The sequence below is a fragment of the Podarcis muralis genome, chromosome 6, assembly GCF_964188315.1.
Source record: "Podarcis muralis chromosome 6, rPodMur119.hap1.1, whole genome shotgun sequence".
NCBI classification, from domain to species: Eukaryota; Metazoa; Chordata; class Lepidosauria; order Squamata; family Lacertidae; genus Podarcis; species Podarcis muralis.
The window spans coordinates 65,135,051-65,153,272 of NC_135660.1; the positions used below are offsets into that span (position 1 = coordinate 65,135,051).

The following is an 18,222-nucleotide window of genomic DNA, read 5'->3' on the forward strand; positions in this document are numbered from 1 at the left end:
TATTGATCAGCTAAAGGCCTGGTTAAAGAGGAATGTTTTTGCCTGGTCCCTAAAATATATGCAATGAAGGCACCAGGCAAACCTCACTGGAGAGAACATTCCACAAATGGGGAGCCACTACAGAGAAGGCCTGTTCTCATGTTGCCACCCTCGAGACCTTATATGGAGGAGGCACATGAAGAAGGGCCTCAGAGGATGAATGCAGAGTCTGGGATGATTTATATGGGGAGATGTGAACCTGGCAAATGCACCATGGCCCTGCCAGTTTGGCATGCATTCTAGTACATTTTTCAAGACTAAAGGGTGACAGAGTGTGTGTTTTTATAATAATATTTATTTACACATTAAAAATTACACATAATCAGATACATTGTTCTGCTATGAAAGAAAAAAATTACACAAAAAGAAAATAGGGGGAAGAAAAAAAAAGAAAAAGTAGAAGAGAGAAAAATAGATGGAAAAAATAAAAAGAAAGTTTAACAACACATCTTATCAACAACATACAGTCTTTTAGGAAATACAAACCGTCATTGACATTATTTTAAACATATAATTCCAGTAAGGCATGCTTTTATCTTCACCTTGTTGATTTCTCCTCACTACTCTTACTTCCTTATCAGTGCCTATTCTCTGGTTTTATTCCTTGATTTGTTTAATGACTTCCTTGTACCACTATGCGGTTCCTAATTTCTCATATCTTAAAATTTCTGCGTCCATTCTTGTTCTGCAGGAACCCATTCTCTTACCTCTGTGGAATTTAGTCTATGCTCAACCAAGAGTAATCATTGGAAACATACTCCATCGTGTAATTTTTAAAAACATCCCATTCTTTTAAAATTTTATTTCCCGAATGATTTCTTATTGAGTCTGTTAGTGTCACTAGTTCAAGATATTCACATAGCTTTAGATGCCATTCTTCTTTTATTGGTATTACATTACTCTTCCAATATTTTGCTACAAGAATCCTGGTGGCTGTAGTGGAATAAAGAAAAACTCTTTTATTAACCTTTGAAGAAGAAGAGGAGAAGAAGAGTTTGGACTTGATATCCCGCCTTTCACTCCCATTAAGGAGTCTCAAAGCGGCTAACAATCTCCTATCCCTTCCTCCCCCACAACAAACACTCTGTGAGGTGAGTAAGGCTGAGAGACTTCAGAGAAGTGTGACTAGCCCAAGGTCACCCAGCAGCTGCATGTGGAGGAGCGGGGAAGCGAACGCTGTTCACCAGATTACGAGTTCACCGCTCGTAACTACTACACCATGCTGGCTCTCCTTTGGGATGTTTGTTGTGAAAATACCCAATATAAATAATTCTGGTGTTTTGTTTTGTTTTGGAAATGTGGATTTTAACATTTCCTTCAATTCATCATATATCATGTCCCAAAATTATTTAGTGCTTTTCAGCCAATAATGCCTCCTGAGCATTATTTACCCCACCAAATCATAACTTGTCTACTCAGACTAGAAGCCAATTAAACCAATCAAAACTCCCACTCCAAGAACAGGACTCCAAGTGGTATGGAGTAAGTGAAAATGAAGAGTTCCAAGGTCAATCAAGGAGTCCCCCAAAAAAATTCCCAAATAGGCAACTAGCAAAGCTTCTACTGCTTAGGGCAAGAAGGAGAGTGCTGATAAGAAGTAATAAAAGTGCTGTGTTTGCAGAAGAAGAAGCTTATAGAGTCTGGAATCTTTCCCAACTTGTTTGGCCTGATGCCCTACTTGGGCCTTCCCTAATTTCTCCCCAGGGCAAAACCATTTTGTTTTTTTTTATAAATATTTTTTATTGCTTTGTTTTCCAAGGTCAAAATACATCATGAATAATCCAACAAAAGCTGTTTTACAGAAAGAAAGAAAGAGAACAGACAAAAACAGAAGAAAAATTCATTTTTCCAAATCTTTTTTCATTATCCTCTGGACTTCCCCACCTCCTCCGTCCCTGTGTTTTTTAGAATAAAGTTAAATAGCAAATTATTACCTTGTTTCGTGTGTTTTTGTATTTACATCTAATTAATTGCTTTAAAATTTAAACTTTTCTCAATCATAACTCAGTCACAATCATGTCCAAATTTCAATATTGAAGCATGTTTTTCTCAGAACTTAGCAAATTCTCAACATTCAAATATCTTATAATGTTTTTGTAAATAGTCTTTAAATTTTCTCCAATCCTCTTCCACTGCCTCTTCTCCCAGATCTCGAATTCTGCCGGTCATTTCAGCCAGTTCCATATAATCCATCAGTTGCGTGTGCCACTCTTCCAGTGTGGGTAACTCCTGTGCCTTCCAGTATTTAGCTAAGAGGATTCTTGCTGCTGTAGTTGCATATAAAAAAAAAGTTCTATCTTTCTTTAACACTCTCTGGCCCACAATGCCCAGGAGGAAGGCCTCTGGTTTCTTCTGAAAGGTATACCTAAATACCTTTTTCAATTCGTTATAAATCATTTCCCAAAAGGCCCTCACCCTCGGGCATGTCCACCAGAGGTGAAAGAACGTTCCTTCAGCCTCTTTGCATTTCCAACATTTATTATCGGACAAATGGTATATCTTTGCAAGTTTGACTGGGGTCATGTACCACCTGTACATCATTTTCATAATGTTTTCTTTTAAGGCACTACATGCCGTGAATTTCATACCAGTGGTCCATAACCTTTCCCAGTCTTCAAACATAATGTTGTATCCAATATCTTGTGCCCATTTTATCATGGCTGATTTAACTAACTCATCTTGAGTATTCCATTTAAGCAACAAGTTGTACATTCTTGAAAGCACTTTCGTCTTAGGTTCAAGTAGTTCTGACTCTAGTTTTGATTTTTCCACCTGGAAGCCAATTTTTTTATCTTTTTTAAAGATCTCTAGAATTTGGGCATAATGAAACCAGTCTCGCACCTTTCCTTTCAATTTTTCAAAACTCTGCAGCCTCCAAGTGTCACCTACTTTTTCTATTATTTCGCAATATTTTGCCCAGCCACCCCCCATATTGAGTATTTTTATGGCCTTAGCCTCCATCGGTGATAACCACCTCGGGGTCTTGTTTTCGAATAAGTCCTTGTATTTAATCCAGACATTAAACAGAGATTTCCTTACAATATGGTTTTTAAATAGCTTGTGAAGCTTTACCTTGTCGTACCACAAATATGCATGCCACCCAAAAGCATTGTTAAACCCTTCCAGATCTAGGACATCAGTGTTTTCTAACAGAAACCAGTCTTTCATCCAGCAGAAGGATGCAGCTTCATAATACAGCCTTAGGTCCGGCAGGGCAAATCCCCCTCTTTCCTTTGCATCAGTTAATATTTTAAATTTTATTCGGGGCTTTTTGCCCTGCCAGACAAACTTCATAATGTCCCTCTGCCACTTTCCAAAACATTCCACTCTGTCCACGATCTGGAGGGCCTGAAACAAAAACAACATTCTTGGCAATACATTCATCTTAACTGCTGCAATTCTTCCCAACAAGGAAAGTTTCAATCTTGACCAAGTATCTAAATCTTTTTTAATTTCAGACCAACACTTTTCATAATTGTCTTTGAACAAGTTCAAATTTTTCCCAGTCAGATTAACCCCCAGGTATTTCACTTTTTTAACCACATTTAATTCAGTTTCCTTCTGAAACCCATCTATTTCTGAAGGTGTCAAGTTTTTTGCCAAAACCTTGGTTTTTTGTTTATTTAACTTGAATCCCGCCACCCGACCAAACTCAGATATTAATTCCAAGGCTCTTTTTGTGCTAGACACTGGCTCCTGTAATGTCAATACCAAATCGTCCGCGAAGGCCTTCAATTTATATTGTTTTCCTCCGACCTGTATTCCTTCTACCTGCTGGTCCCTTCTAATCAAATTCAGCAAAACCTCCAGGACCGAGATAAATAGCAAAAAAATTCCCAAATAGGCAACTAGCAAAGCTTCTACTGCTTAGGGCAAGAAGGAGAGTGCTGATAAGAAGTAATAAAAGTGCTGTGTTTGCAGAAGAAGAAGCTTATAGAGTCTGGAATCTTTCCCAACTTGTTTGGCCTGATGCCCTACTTGGGCCTTCCCTAATTTCTCCCCAGGGCAAAACCATTTTGAGTCTTCTTCCTATGGGAGCTGAGGGTGGAAGCAGTACTGTCTCGCTCATTCCTGGGGGTTTTTTGTATAGTTTAGATTTTCCATTCCCTTTCTTATTGTTGTTGCTGTTCCTTTTAAAATAATTCTTTACAAATTTTTGATTGTGGAGGTATGGATTTGTAGGTAAAGGATTTTTAAACCTGGGTCACGTCTATCATCTTCATTTGTAGCTTTTGTTCTGGCAAGCCCATTTTTTTTACTGTACTCTCATTTTACACATCATTAGCTCCCAACTCTCTCTCCAGCCCCTCTCCACCAGTCCCTATCCGCTGGCTCCAAATTTTCTCCTGTGGTCACTGACTATATTGATTCATTTATTATTACTCATACAAGTGATCCTGTATGTTCTTATTTAGTCGTTTAGTAGTGTCTAACTCTTTGTGACCCCATGGACCAGAGCACGCCAGGCACTCCTGTCTTCCACTGCCTCCCGCAGTTTGGTCAAACTCATGCTGGTAGCTTCGAGAACACTGTCCAACCATTTCACCCTCTGTCGTCCCCTTCTCCTTGTGCCCTCACAATCTTTCCCAACATCAGGGTCTTTTCCAGGAAGTCTTCTCTTCTCATGAGGTGGCAAAAGTATTGGAGCCTCAGCTTCAGGATCTGTCCTTCCAGTGAGCGCTCAGGGCTGATTTCCTTAAAAATGGATAGGTTTGATCTTCTTGCAGTCCATGGGACTCTCGAGTCTCCTCCAGCACCATAATTCAAAAGCATCAATTCTTCGGCGATCAGACTTCTTTATGGTCCAGCTCTCACTTCCATACATCACCGATCCAGCGCCGAGGGCCTTCTGGCAGTTCCCTCATTGCAAGAAGTAAGGTTACAGGGAACCAGACAGAGGGCCTTCTCAGTAGTGGCGCCCACCCTGTGGAACACCCTCCCTTCAGATGTGAAGGAAATAAGTAGCTATCCTATCTTTAAAAGACATCTGAAGGCAGCCCTATTCCGCGAAGTTTTTAATATTTAATGCTGTATTGTTTTTAATACTTGATTGGGAGATGCCCAGAGTGGCTGGGGAAACTCAGCCAGATGGGCGGGGTATAATAAATTATTCTTATTCTTATTCTTATTATTATTATTATTATTATTATACCGGAGGACTGCGGAGAGAATTTGCTCTGGGCGGCTTCCAACTCTGGGCGGCTTCCAACAAATATGAAAGATACACTAAAATTTCACATATTAAAAACTTCCCTGAACAGGGCTGCCTTCAGATGTCTTCTGAATGTCAGGTAGATGTTTATCGCTTTGACATCTGATGGGAGGGCGTTCCACATGGCGGGCGCCACTACCGAGAAGGCCCTCTGCCTGGTTCCCTGTAATTTGGCCTCTCGCAGTGAGGGAACCGCCAGAAGGCCCTCGGAGGTGGACCTCAGTGTCCGGGCAGAACGATGGGGGAGGAGACGCTCCTTCAGATATACTGAACCGAGGCCGTTTAGGGCTTTAAAGGTCAGCACCAACACTTTGAATTGTGCTCGGAAACGTACTGGGAGCCAATGTAGGTCTTTCAAGACCGGTGTTATATGGTCTCGGCGGCCGCTCCCAGTCACCAGTCTAGCTGCCGCATTCTGGATTAGTTGTAGTTTCCAGGTCACCTTCAAAGGTAGCCCCATGTAGAGCGCATTGCAGTAGTCCAAGCGGGAGATAACCAGAGCATGCACCACTCTGGCGAGACAGTCTGCAGGCAGATAGGGTCTCAACCTATGTACCAGATGGAGCTGGTAAACAGCTGCCCTGGATACAGATTTGACCTGTGCCTCCATGGACAGCTGTGAGTCCAAAATGACTCCCAGGCTGCGCACCTGGTCCTTCAGGGGCACAGTTACCCCATTCAGGACCAGGGAATCCTCCACACCTGCCCGCCTCCTGTCCCCCAAAAACAGTACTTCTGTCTTGTCAGGATTCAACCTCAATCTGTTAGCCGTCATCCATCCTCCAACCGCTTCCAGACACTCACACAGGACCTTCACCGCCTTCACTGGTTCTGATTTAAAAGAGAGGTAGAGCTGTGTATCATCCGCATACTGATGAACACCCAGCCCAAACCTCCTGATGATCTCTCCCAGTGGCTGCATGTAAATGTTGAAAAGCATGGGGGAGAGGACAGAACCCTGAGGCACCCCACAAGTGAGAGCCCAGGGATCTGAACACTCATCCCCCACCACCACTTTCTGAACACGGCCCAGGAGGAAGGAGCGGAACCACTGTATGACAGTGCCCTCAGCTCCCAGCCCCTCAAAACGGTCCAGAAGGATGTTATGGTCGATGGTATCAAATGCCGCTGAGAGATCCAGCAGAACTAGGAAACAGCTCTCACCTTTGTCCCTAGCCCGCCGGAGATCATCAACCAGTGCGACCAAGGCAGTTTCAGTCCCATGATGAGGCCTGAATCCCGACTGGAAGGGATCCAAATGGTCCGCTTCTTCCAGGCGTGCCTGGAGTTGTTCAGCAACCACTCGCTCAATCACCTTGCCCAAGAATGGAAGATTTGAGACTGGGCCATAATTGGCCATCGTGGCCGCATCTAAAGATGGTTTTTTAAGAAGCGGTTTAATAACTGCCTCTTTCAGCGGGTCTGGGAAGGCTCCCTCATGGAGGGAAGCATTCACCATCCCACGAAGCCCATCGCCCAGTCCTTCCCGGCTAGCTTTTATAAGCTAGGATGGGCAAGGATCCAGGAGACAGGTGGTTGGCTTCACTCGTCCAAGCAGCCTGTCCACATCCTCAGAGGTAATAAAGCGAGATGAGCGCCGCAACCCCAGAGTCGGTCACGACTGGACCTAATGGTTAGGGGTCCTTTTACCCTTTACCTATCATTCCTTTTCCAGGCTAAACATACCCAGACTCTTCAACTGTTCCTCATCAGGCTTGGTTTCTTGACCCTTGTTCATCTTGGTTGCCCTCCTCTGAACACATTTCAGCTTCTCAATCTCCTTCTTATTGAACTTATTTGAGAGTGTAAACAAGCAGGTGGGTAGGGATAATCAGAGAGACAATGTACACTTCAAGTAAGTCTATCAGCAACTATTAGTTATGCTAGGAAACATATACTTTAAATACAGAATTTATTTGAATTTCTGCATCAGTTTAAGCACGTCAGGGTATAGCTGCTTTGGAGCATCGAGACCGAAGATATAATCCAGATGCTGCCAATCAGGGATATTCTTGTAAAAAACTAAATGAGGGATTCGAGGGATTAAGAGTTGAATATCCTTTACATCTTCCATAATGTCCTGTCCTCCACTCCACAAAGCTGTTGGCACTTCCATGCATTCTATTTTATAAAATGGGGGTGTGGTCTGGGGGTGAAAAATAAAACAGAAATAGGTTTCAGTGATGACACTGTCATATTTTCGTACCTTTCTGACATTTCCTCATTCTGAACCTTCAGTGTTCTGGGATGTATGGCATCGGAAAAACTATTATTCTTCCCTTTATGCATTTACCCCTCTTTAGTACTTGCATGTTTTTCCTGGGCCAGTAATACATAGCAAAACCTCCTGTGTTAAAATGTTAGTTACATGAAGCACATTTTTGCAGTTCCATTAATTTGGTAGTTGAAGATTAATTACTCTAATGTATAATATTATGCTCCGGATCATGTGAATCAAGATCAGAAAGGAATGTGTGGAGTGACGATCCCATAAACATGTAATAGCAAAAATGGATATCAATGCAGGAATTTAATTTACATATTTCATATTTGATCAACATTTACTTAGTGACAGTTAATAATATCCTACAATAGTTTGTTACAACCTGAGGAAGAACATTACGAAATTTTACTGACTCCTTTATTTAGGGAAATTCTAGCATTTTAATGTTGAGAAGAGAAAATGATTTCTCTAATGTGCAGAGGGCACCATGCTAAGGCTGCCAATCAGATTCACACAATAATTTATACATGCTAAATTCAACAAAAGTTCTCATGTTAAGCTGACCATCTCTCCTCCCCAGTGGGAAAAACAACTTCTTAACAAATGGCACAAGAATCTCTGTTGATTCCCACAGATAAGGACTATTTAGTGAACACATCACAGTTAAAATGATGATGCCGACAAGATAAAAAGAATTCTAAAGACATTAATGAGAATAACCATCATGGGGGGTATAGAATGAAAAAGTAGAGTGCAGTGGTACCTCGGGTTAAGTACTTAATTTGTTCTGGAGGTCCGTACTTAACCTGAAACTGTTCTTAACCTGAAGCACCACTTTAGCTAATGGGGCCTCCTGCTACCGCTGAACCTCCAGAGCCCGATTTCTGTTCTTATCCTGAAGCAAAGTTCTTAACCTGAAGCACTATTTCTGGCTTAGTGGAGTGTGTAACCTGAAGCGTACGTAACCCAAGGTACCATGTACTTATGCATGTGAAAACATGTTGCAATATTAAAAATGAAAGAACTGATTACTCAAGAAGAAATATGATGGGGTCCTGCTGATTTTTTTAAGAAAGTAGATGGACATCTAGTAAGGAAATTAAAAGAAGCAAAGGTCAGGATCCAGACTGGAATGCATATTTGTTATTTGTCTGTTTGTTTCCATAGAAATAAAACCATTGGATCGTATCCGGCCCTGCAGATCTGTTTGTGCTATAGACCTCTGCATGCACTACTGAACTTCTGCCAAGCAGCACACTCTCAAAATCTGTGCCAAGGATTGAGAGAGGCCCCAGAGCAGAGGTAGGGGATCCCTAATTATGCAAGTGGAACTCTGTGTGCACAGTGTTGGATACAACCCATAATTATGTGTACTTCTTTGATGTTCTCTCAGTCTTTAAGAGTCCCTGAAGGAAGTGTGCAAGAATTCAAACATTACAGCATTTTTTAAATGCGGAATTTTAAAACAGAACCCAAACTCGTCCTTTTCCTTACCATATTGTATACAACTTTGTTCCTGCATCCATAGTCAAAAAATCTAAATTTATGCGTCCTAGTGACCTAGAAGAAGGACAAGAATTATGTAGAGTTTGAAAATTTTAATTTTGAAACATAGTCATGTGCTAATACAAATTCAGGTGATGTGAATTGCTAGAATTCCTCCTCATGCAATATTTATGAAACCTCTTGCTTAAAATAGTGGAGCCCCTTAAAAATGTGTGTAAAAATATTTAATTTATTTAAGGAATTAATATATAATATTTTATATCACTAAATATACATGATCCCTAAGTGGTTTACATAGAAAGATAGATATAGATAGAGATAGATAGATAGATAGATGATAGATGATAGATATAGATAGATAGATAGATAGATAGATAGATAGATAGATAGATGATAGAAATATTTATCATAAACTAAAACAATAAAACAATTAACATATATAAATAAAAGCCAAACTATTTTACTATTTTTGTAACTGTTGTTTCCACCGGGAAAGTGGCATGTGGAGCATACTCCAGAGGGTGAATATCACTTCCTTGATGTCACAAGTTGGCATTCCGTTTATCATGTTATAGCCAGTAGGCCTCTGCTGAAAATCTTAGCAATCTTTTGAGGGCATATAAAGGTATCCTAGTCCCAAGTTGTCTAGGGCCTGTGCTGATCTTTAAATATTGGTGTAATCAGTGCTTTTTTTCTAAAAAAATATATTTAGGAGAACTCTCATTTTGGCTGCTCCCCCTCCCCCTCAGCCCCCTTCCTCTCCCCCAACACCTTCCCAACCCCTAGACGAGGGGACTTGAGGAGGTGACACTGAGAGTATGGAAAGGCCCACAGCAGAGTCGGCTTGAGAGAGAAGGGGAGAGTGCTAGCTGGCTGGCTGTAGCCCGGCATGAGGAGGAGAAGGAAGAAGAAGAGGAGGAGACCGTTGCCCCCACCATTGCCACCCCAGACTCCCCTCCCCGGGCACCGGTAAGGAGAATGATAGAGCTCCAGTCCGCGCTGCTACTGCAGAGATAGCTGGCATGTTGGTCCGTCCATCGGTCAGTCGGTCGGGGCAACACAGAATGTTTAGGGGTACACGTATCCCTGCTCCCCCCCCCCAGAAAAAAGCACTGGGTGTAATATATGTATAACTAAGGACTCCACTAACCAACCTAGCATACCCTCCAAAATTCCTCAGATGAAAATAGAGGCATTTCTCACTCTCCCCCAACTGACCCTCCTTGACACCCCATTTTTTTGGCCCTTCCCCGCCACCGCAGAGCATTTCTTACCAGGAGAAAAATGAGTGCCAGCACAGCACCAATGGGATGCAGTACACATGCCCTCCACTGCCCTGGGAAAATCCCTTCATTCTAATTTTATTTTATTCTTTGGTAAATTCACAAAAAGAAAAATATACACTAAAATATAAGTTTTTGAAAGGGGCGAGGTTAGATGTAGATGGGGGGATGAACCCTTTTTATAAAATAAACAAATAAAGACTCCTTGTGCTCTGCTCCAAGCCCTGCCCTCTGCCTGCCCCTCAGAGCAGGCACTTCACACAAGGCTGGGCCGCCATGGTGGCAGCCCCTCTTCTTCTTCTCTGCTCTCCAGCAGCTGCCCATGGTAGGAGGCTGGCTGTAGCGACCGTAGAGAGACATTGGGATGCTCCCTCTCAGCCGCAGACACTGCCACTCGGTACAACCACTTGCTCATCCACCTCCCCAAGTTTGGTGGTGGCAGCACTGGTGGGGGAATGAGGGACATCCCAGGATCAAATCTGAAACAGGAATAGCTTTTGCAATTCGGGGACTGTCCCTGGAAAATTGGGACATTTGGAAGGTATGCCCTGCCCACTTGATTATTAATAAACACATACTCTAAATGGCACATTCAGTCCAAATACCAGACTTTGGTCTAAGGCTTTGGCACTGCTCTGAAGACAGTTATCAAAATCTACCTGGCTCCAGTGGTCCACTGCTTTGACAGAAGAAAAATCAGGAAAGATTCCAACATACACGTCTGCTCGACTCTGGAAAAACAAGATGTCCTGCCTTAAGTTGTATGAAAACAGCAGACACATTCCACAGTCTCTCTTATTGTGCTCTCTTCCAATGATGCTTTTGTGTAGCAACCTCCACCTGGGTTTTTTCATTCCTAATTGTCTTCCATGACTGGTTAGGGGCAACACTGTATCATGAACCAGCACAATTTGTTGTTGTTGTTTAGTCATTTAGTCGTGCCCGACTCTTCATGACCCAGTGCTTAATATGATACCCATATGCTTTCTGTTCTGATCTTATCCTCTGCAAATAACATCTTGCATAGCTTATTTTATGTTGCAGAGCACCATCCTATAAATATTCAATAGCAACTTTAAACATACAGAGAAATCTCATCTAAATGGAGGGCACTCTGCAACTTGGGATACACTATAGAGAAGGCTCACCCAATGGGCCACACTCATCAGCAAAACTTCAAGCTGACCTCCCCCCTGCAGACTTCAGGGCCCAGGTTCTTTATTAGAATTCAATATGCAAAATATAACATGAAAACAATTGTTTAGTGTGTGCTGGGCTGCTATAGTGCTGCTGCTGCTGCTCCATAATGTATTCACGTGTAGAAGTTCACTTCTCTTTTTCTTTTGTTATATCTTTTGTCAAAAGATATAAAGAGAAAGCACCTACCACATTATAGTTTTTCTCGTTAAATCCCACCCCAAGGGAAAGGAACCGGAGGCACCATTTGTCTATAACTGGGTAGCTGCATATCTTGGCAGTGAGGGCTTTCAATTCCTTGCTAAGAAGACAGTATTCTTTATTGCCCCATATAAGCTGAAATACAAAAATGCACAAATAATTCTGAATCTGCTTAGAAGCATGTCTAATTACCTTTAGCTCTTTATCACAGTCATAACACAAAAATGGATGAGTGTTTGGAGATCCCGTCTTTTATCCAGCTCACTTACAAATTGGACAAAGGGGGATCACCCAACACTCAGAACTGTTCAGAGTCCACTGTAATTAAATCATATAAGAAATACTTACTCTTCTGAGTCCATCAGGAATGACCAAAAGTTTATAGAAAAGTCCTTTGCTGTTTACCAATGTGTAGCCAGGAGCAAATGACAGGTAGAGACTGATTTTCGGAGCAAGCTGAGGAATGATGGAAAAGGTAATAAAACCTGCAAAAAACAACAACCCCAAAGTATCCCATAAATGGAAGCCGTAAGTATTTGGGACAGTGCATTGGGGTAGGAAACAATATTTGCATTGTTCTTCTGCCCCTATGAATCCTTAACAGTGCACTCCTTTCCTGGCTACTCAGAAGTTCCTGGCTACTACAGAATGCAGTGGGGCTTACACTAGGGATTAACCAATTGGTCAATTTCAGATTCTCTCTCTTCCTAATTTTTCCAGTCCAAAATTCAGTTTTCCATACTTCCACACCAGTTTGTGATTCTGTTCCACAAATAGATGCTTTTAAACAGCAGAGCAACCCTAACTGGCTTTCACCTTAAGCAATTATCTCTTTCTAGTGTGTAAGTGGCTCTTTATGCTGTCCCTGAGTTGCAAACCATTTGCAATAAAGCATACATGCAGGATTCAACAACAGAAGGGTTCATCTTAGTTTCAGTGGATGAGTCTTCCTAGAGACCCAGTACTGCATATTCAGCTTCTAGTCCCAACGCAATTAACAAAGGCTACAAGGATGAAATACGTTTCAATAACTTGATCATAACTTACCTAGTGTCCCACCTTGGGAATGGCCAATATAATATAATTTTTCTTGCCTAGTTTTCTTTAGGATGAAGTCTATCGTTGCTGGAATATCGTATATTGCTATTTCATGAAAACTGAAATACAGACATACAAAATACAGTTGTTGTATTGCCCACCTATGCTTAGATACAGAAACAGAAGATCCTGGAAGAACCTCTTTCTCGCTTAGACAAACAACTGCCACAGTGTAAAACAAGAATGGGGAAACCTGTAGACCTTCCATGTTACTCTTCCCCTTCCTTTTTAAGGTAAACATCTAACAGCATACTACTAACCATGTCAATTCAAAGTAAGTTCAGTGGGGCTTAATCTTAAGTAACTGGGGTTATATGTGTAATAATATACAGATATCGTATGCATATACATGCCAGATTTCCTAAAGTAATCAGTGCATAAACACATACAACAATACATGCAACTTAGGTATTAATATTTATAAAATTATGCATAGAAAAACAGTACCACTCATAGGGCTTGGCTGTTTTATTTGTATTGTGTATACAATTATATTGCATGTAATTCTGTAACATGGGAGTAGTGTAGAAATTGCTAAGGGGTTAACAGTACAGAGTTATGCAGAGTCATATATATTGCTACAAGACCTCAAGCATCTTCTGCCATGCTTCAAAGCCCTGTCCAAGAGTGAAGTGCTTTCCCTACAAGATAAGATTGCTATAGATGTTTGTCAGGGACAGCATTCAGGAAAAGCGTACTTCTTGTCTAAGCTCCAAAATGCCCTTTTAACATACCTGAAATTCCAAAATTCTTCTTGGTCAGTTGACAAGGTCTTGTGTCTTCTAGACCAGCTGCTCCCTCTAGTATTTATTATCCAAACATCATAGCCAGCATCTGCTAGGAAGAATCCCAGGCTATTGTTGGGAAGATTGGCGATCCAGCACCTACCTTCAGCAAGCAAGCCATGTACTAGTAAAACAACGGGCTTAGGCCCTGGAAAAGAAAGCAAAGAAATATAATCTGGGGGTGAGCTCTCTGCCTTATACTGGAGAATCAAACCTGCCCACTGTGATGCTTTGTAGTGATGACTCCAGCAGGATACACCTGAACTTCCAGAGTTACTGAACAAATGTCACTTTTTCTAGGCTAGACATGGTTACTTGTTCCTGTAATTCTTTTGCACCACCTAACATTTCACAATTAAAGCCATGGTTTTCCCAGTAGTGATGTATGGAAGTGAGAGCTGGACCATCAAGAAGGCTGATTGCCGAAGAATTGATGCTTTTGAATTATGGTGCTGGAGGAGACTCTTGAGAGTCCCATGGACTGCAAGAAGATCGAACGTATCCATTCTTAAGGAAATCAGCCCTGAGTGCTCACTGGAAGGACAGATCGTGAAGTTGAGGCTCCAATACTTTGGCCACCTCATGAGAAGAGAAGACTCCCTGGAAAAGACCCTGATGTTGGGAAAGATGGAGGGCACAAGGAGAAGGGGACGACAGAGGACAAGATGGTTGGACAGTGTTCTTGAAGCTACAAACATGAGCCTGACCAAACTGCGGGAGGCAGTGGAAGACAGGAGTGCCTGGCGTGTTCTGGCCCATGGGGTCACGAAGAGTCGGAAACGACTAAACAACAACATTTCACAGATAAAAAGAGGGATGTTGTCATATACCAAGGACCACTATTCCCCCCTCACAATCCTACAACCTCTGCCCCACCTATCACATTAGACACTGTCTTTCAGAGATTACTCAGCTATAGCCTGGCTTCAGAATCAGGATATGTTAGTAAACATTTGTTTTGATCTTAAGCATGTCTAAATGAATGAATGTTTATAGCTCGATCCCAAGCGCATCCACTCAGAAAGTGAATATCGTGTAATATTTAAACAGGAAGCGTCTCATTTCTCTTTCATTCCAGGATAAGTATATGCGGCTATAATCAATCTTAAGATGGGATAGCCAACCTGGTGCTCTCCAGATGTTTTGGCTTCCATCTCCATTGTGCCCCAGTCAGCATAGCCAATGGTCAGAGATGATGGGAGTTGTAATCCACAGCAGAGTGTGATTTTGACTACCCCCATTTTATTCAGCATGACAAAGGAGTGAGCATTGTTGATCCAGAAGGCCATACAATAAAATAAATGAAACAGTTTTTAACAAGGTAAGGTTTGAGAAGACAGGAATTCTCCCTAGTGAACAGGGACAGTTTAGCTTATTTATTTATTAATTATAGCTTTTGCTGGGACCTTCCCACCTCCACCCCCAAAATGAAACTCAAACAACTTACAAAAAAGAAAGTTAAGGTATTATATGAATCCAAATACACAGCTGTTACATTCCAAAATTACCTGTCTTGCCAGAACTGTTCATTCCGCAAGGAATTCTGTTTGCTTGTAAGTAATAGCCATCCTCTGTCAGAATTTCATGCTCTTCACTGGGGTATCCCCAGTGTTGAATGACTTCATTCTGTAGATTGGGAGGAAAAGAAATCATGACCCCATCCCACACCCCAAGGCATAGCCAAGATAAATAACTTTATGAGCCAGCCCCTAAGCCACAGGCACCATTCACATGTGGGTGGGTGGACTGCAACTTGCATAATTCTTGCCCAGGGACCAGGCTGACTGAGGTTGTTGAGTCCAGCATCTGCAGAACCAACAGGTTTCCCACCCCTGCTTTTAGCTTTCTTAAAACAAGAACATAAAAGTGAACAAATCTAAAAACAAAAAAAAACACTTTCTAATTTGATTCAAGAAGTTAATTTTGAGAACTGTGTTATCTTCACTGAACTAGAAACTGCCTAGTTCAAGTCTCACCTTAATCACAGGTCACTAGGTAGCTTTCAGCATCAGGTTTTTGCATCAGCAGTTAGCAGGTAGTAATACTAACACACTTCACAGGGTTGCGGTAAGGGTGGTTTCTTGAAATAATTGAAATAGCACATTTGAAAGGCTTTAAAGATTCAAAAGCACTGAAGGGTTACCAGAGGGAAAGAACATGTTCTCTGCTGCCACAGAGGGCAGAATTAGACCTACAGGCTTCAGCTGTTGTTGCTGTTGTTTTCAATTTAGTACCCATCAGGTCTCAAAATGGCTTACAGTATTCAAGAACAGAAGCAATTACCAAGAAGGGGAGTGTCACCTCCCTTGCTGGTGATCTTTAAGCAGGGGATGTGCTATAGCTCTGAATTTGTTGCATCAAGCAGGGGGTTTGGATGAGATTGGATTATCTCAATGGTCCCTTCCAACTCTATGGTGCTATGGTTCTATCTAATTTAGCGTTGCCATATTTCAAGAAGTACAAATCCAGGTAAAAAACAAAATCCCAGACATTTCCTATTAAATTTTTAAAAATCCCAGATGCCAGTTTCACAGGTGCCCTAATGTAATTGCTAAATATTGCCAACAGTCTCAACAGTGCTATTTTTCTAGAGAAAGAAGTGCTGGACCTCGCCATGAGTGGCAATGGTGCCCAGCTGAGGTGCAGGAACTGAATTCTGGTGAGTTCCTGCTGGAAAAAAGCTCTGATCCTCAACATTTCGAGATTATAGACTTGTTTCCTTCCATATGGGTGTACTTCAGGAGTTCAGCAGAGCAGGGGTTAGCTTTGGCAAAGTTCAGAGAGGTGCTCATGGGAACACCGTCACGTATTCAATGAATACAGGAGCAGATTCTGAGAAATACGCTAGCGACCTTCCTCCACCATCGTCCTGGTAGGCCCACATTCAGCTCTTGTGAGAAAGGAGTCCCTACGGGTGGCACTGTGGGTTAAACCACAGAGCCTAGGACTTGCCGATCAGAAGGTCGGCGGTTCCCGTTGATCAGTCCCTGCTCCTGCCAACCTAGCAGTTCGAAAGCACGTCAAAGTGCAAGTAGATAAATAGGTACTGCTCTGGCAGGAAGGTAAACGGTGTTTCTGTGCGCTACTCTGGTTCACCAGAAGCTGCTTAGTCATGCTGGCCACATGACCCGGAAGCTGTACGCCGACTCCCTCGGCCAATAAAGCGAGATGAGCGCTGCAACCCCAGAGTCGGCCAAGACTGGACCTAATGGTCAGGGGTCCCTTTACCCTTTACCTTTAACAGCAGCACAAGAGGGCAAGTGTAGAAAGAGTAAGCACCAAAAAGCTCAAAGCTAAAGCCCAGTTCACACATTAGAGCTGTCAAAGAGGCTGGCTTTAATTCCATCTAACAAAGGTATAGGCAAGGGGGTACCCTCCAATTTTATTTTATTTTTGAACTACAACCCCCATCTTCTCTTATCATTAGCCATACCAGCTAGAACTGATGGGAATTGGGATCCATTTTGGCTGCCTTTGTCCTAACAGTATCAATCAACATTTGGCCAATATTTTTGTGCGCAGTGGCCCAGAATGCTGATTGCCTCTGGTTTTCTCCATGCTGGTGCAAAACAGTCAAAGAAGAATCATTCTGTGCTACTTTAAGGCAAATTGTTTAATTTGTGTGGTAAACCAGCACAGAGAAATACATAAGATGTATGCCAAGTTTTTCATAATGGACTCATGTTTGCCTTCAGGTAATAATCTCCTGTAAACACAGGCAGGCTCAAAGTCAACATTTACATTAAGCTAGGCTCTCTGAACTTTCAGCAGGGCATAAATTAGCCCGACTCAGTCATTCACCGAACCAGAAAAGATGGTTTGTGTCAAACACTTGCAAATGAATAATCCGTTTCTTTGGGATAACCCACACAGGATCTGAAATTCTGCAGGAAATGCATTTGAATAAGCAACTTACGACAGTCATAAATTCTTGAGGATTCAAATGTCTCCCATTTATAACTTCTTCTGCAGCGGAAGCCTCTTGGATTAAGCAGGCCACTACCAGAATGAGCCACATTGTAGGCCTGGGTAAAGCAATACCAGTAGTTTCAAAGAAATACAATATCAATGTATTGCAATATTCTTAAAGGTTTTTACATTTGCATTTGACATATGGAGACCTTATGAGACAGCAGATGTACAGTGGCAATTGGTATTTGGCAATATTTGATAGATGCCAGAGTAGAATGGCCACACTCTACATCAAACAGAGGACGCCCTTTGCATGCCTGAGCGCAGCACCCCCGATCCTACATGTCTCCCGGCAGAGCACTCCTGGACCACCTCCCCAAGTCATGAACCTTGAGGTTCCAGCAAACCTCAGTTTAAATAACCAATCGTGACTGGGGAGGTGGAGCCAGGGGAGCAGACCAAGTAAGGGTAGGGTTTACTCTTTAAGCATATAAGGAGGTGGAGCCTACCTAGGAGCTCTCAGTCTGCTCCAGAGTTTCACCTGCCCTACCCTCACTTTGTTTAGGCCTTTAATTGCAGGTTAACCTCTTCTTTACAGGTATGCAGACACTGCTACGGTCTTGCAATGGTTTCTGTTAAAGGAATTTTCACCACATTGGCAGGTTTCACCTTCCCCATAGCAAAACGTCACAACTTTGGTGGTTTCAGGCCTTGAGCAGAATCCTTTAGTCTTTCTTCCCTCAATGGGGGGGCATGAAGTGGTGA

The 18,222-nt window shown here is 42.2% G+C and overlaps 1 protein-coding gene across 1 annotated transcript; it reads right to left on the reverse strand.

The window, feature by feature from the left end:
* Positions 1-7,163: 7,163 nt before the first annotated feature.
* On the reverse strand, positions 7,164-17,563 carry LOC114597283 (lipase member M-like). The gene is made up of 9 exons (XM_028729690.2): positions 17,462-17,563; positions 15,054-15,171; positions 13,495-13,693; positions 12,710-12,819; positions 12,011-12,147; positions 11,651-11,797; positions 10,924-10,995; positions 8,970-9,035; positions 7,164-7,397 (listed from the first exon to the last, which is right to left on the reverse strand). The coding sequence occupies exons 1-9, from the start codon at positions 17,561-17,563 to the stop codon at positions 7,164-7,166; spliced, it is 1,185 nt and encodes a 394-aa protein (XP_028585523.2).
* Between the last annotated feature and the right edge of the window lie 659 nt (positions 17,564-18,222).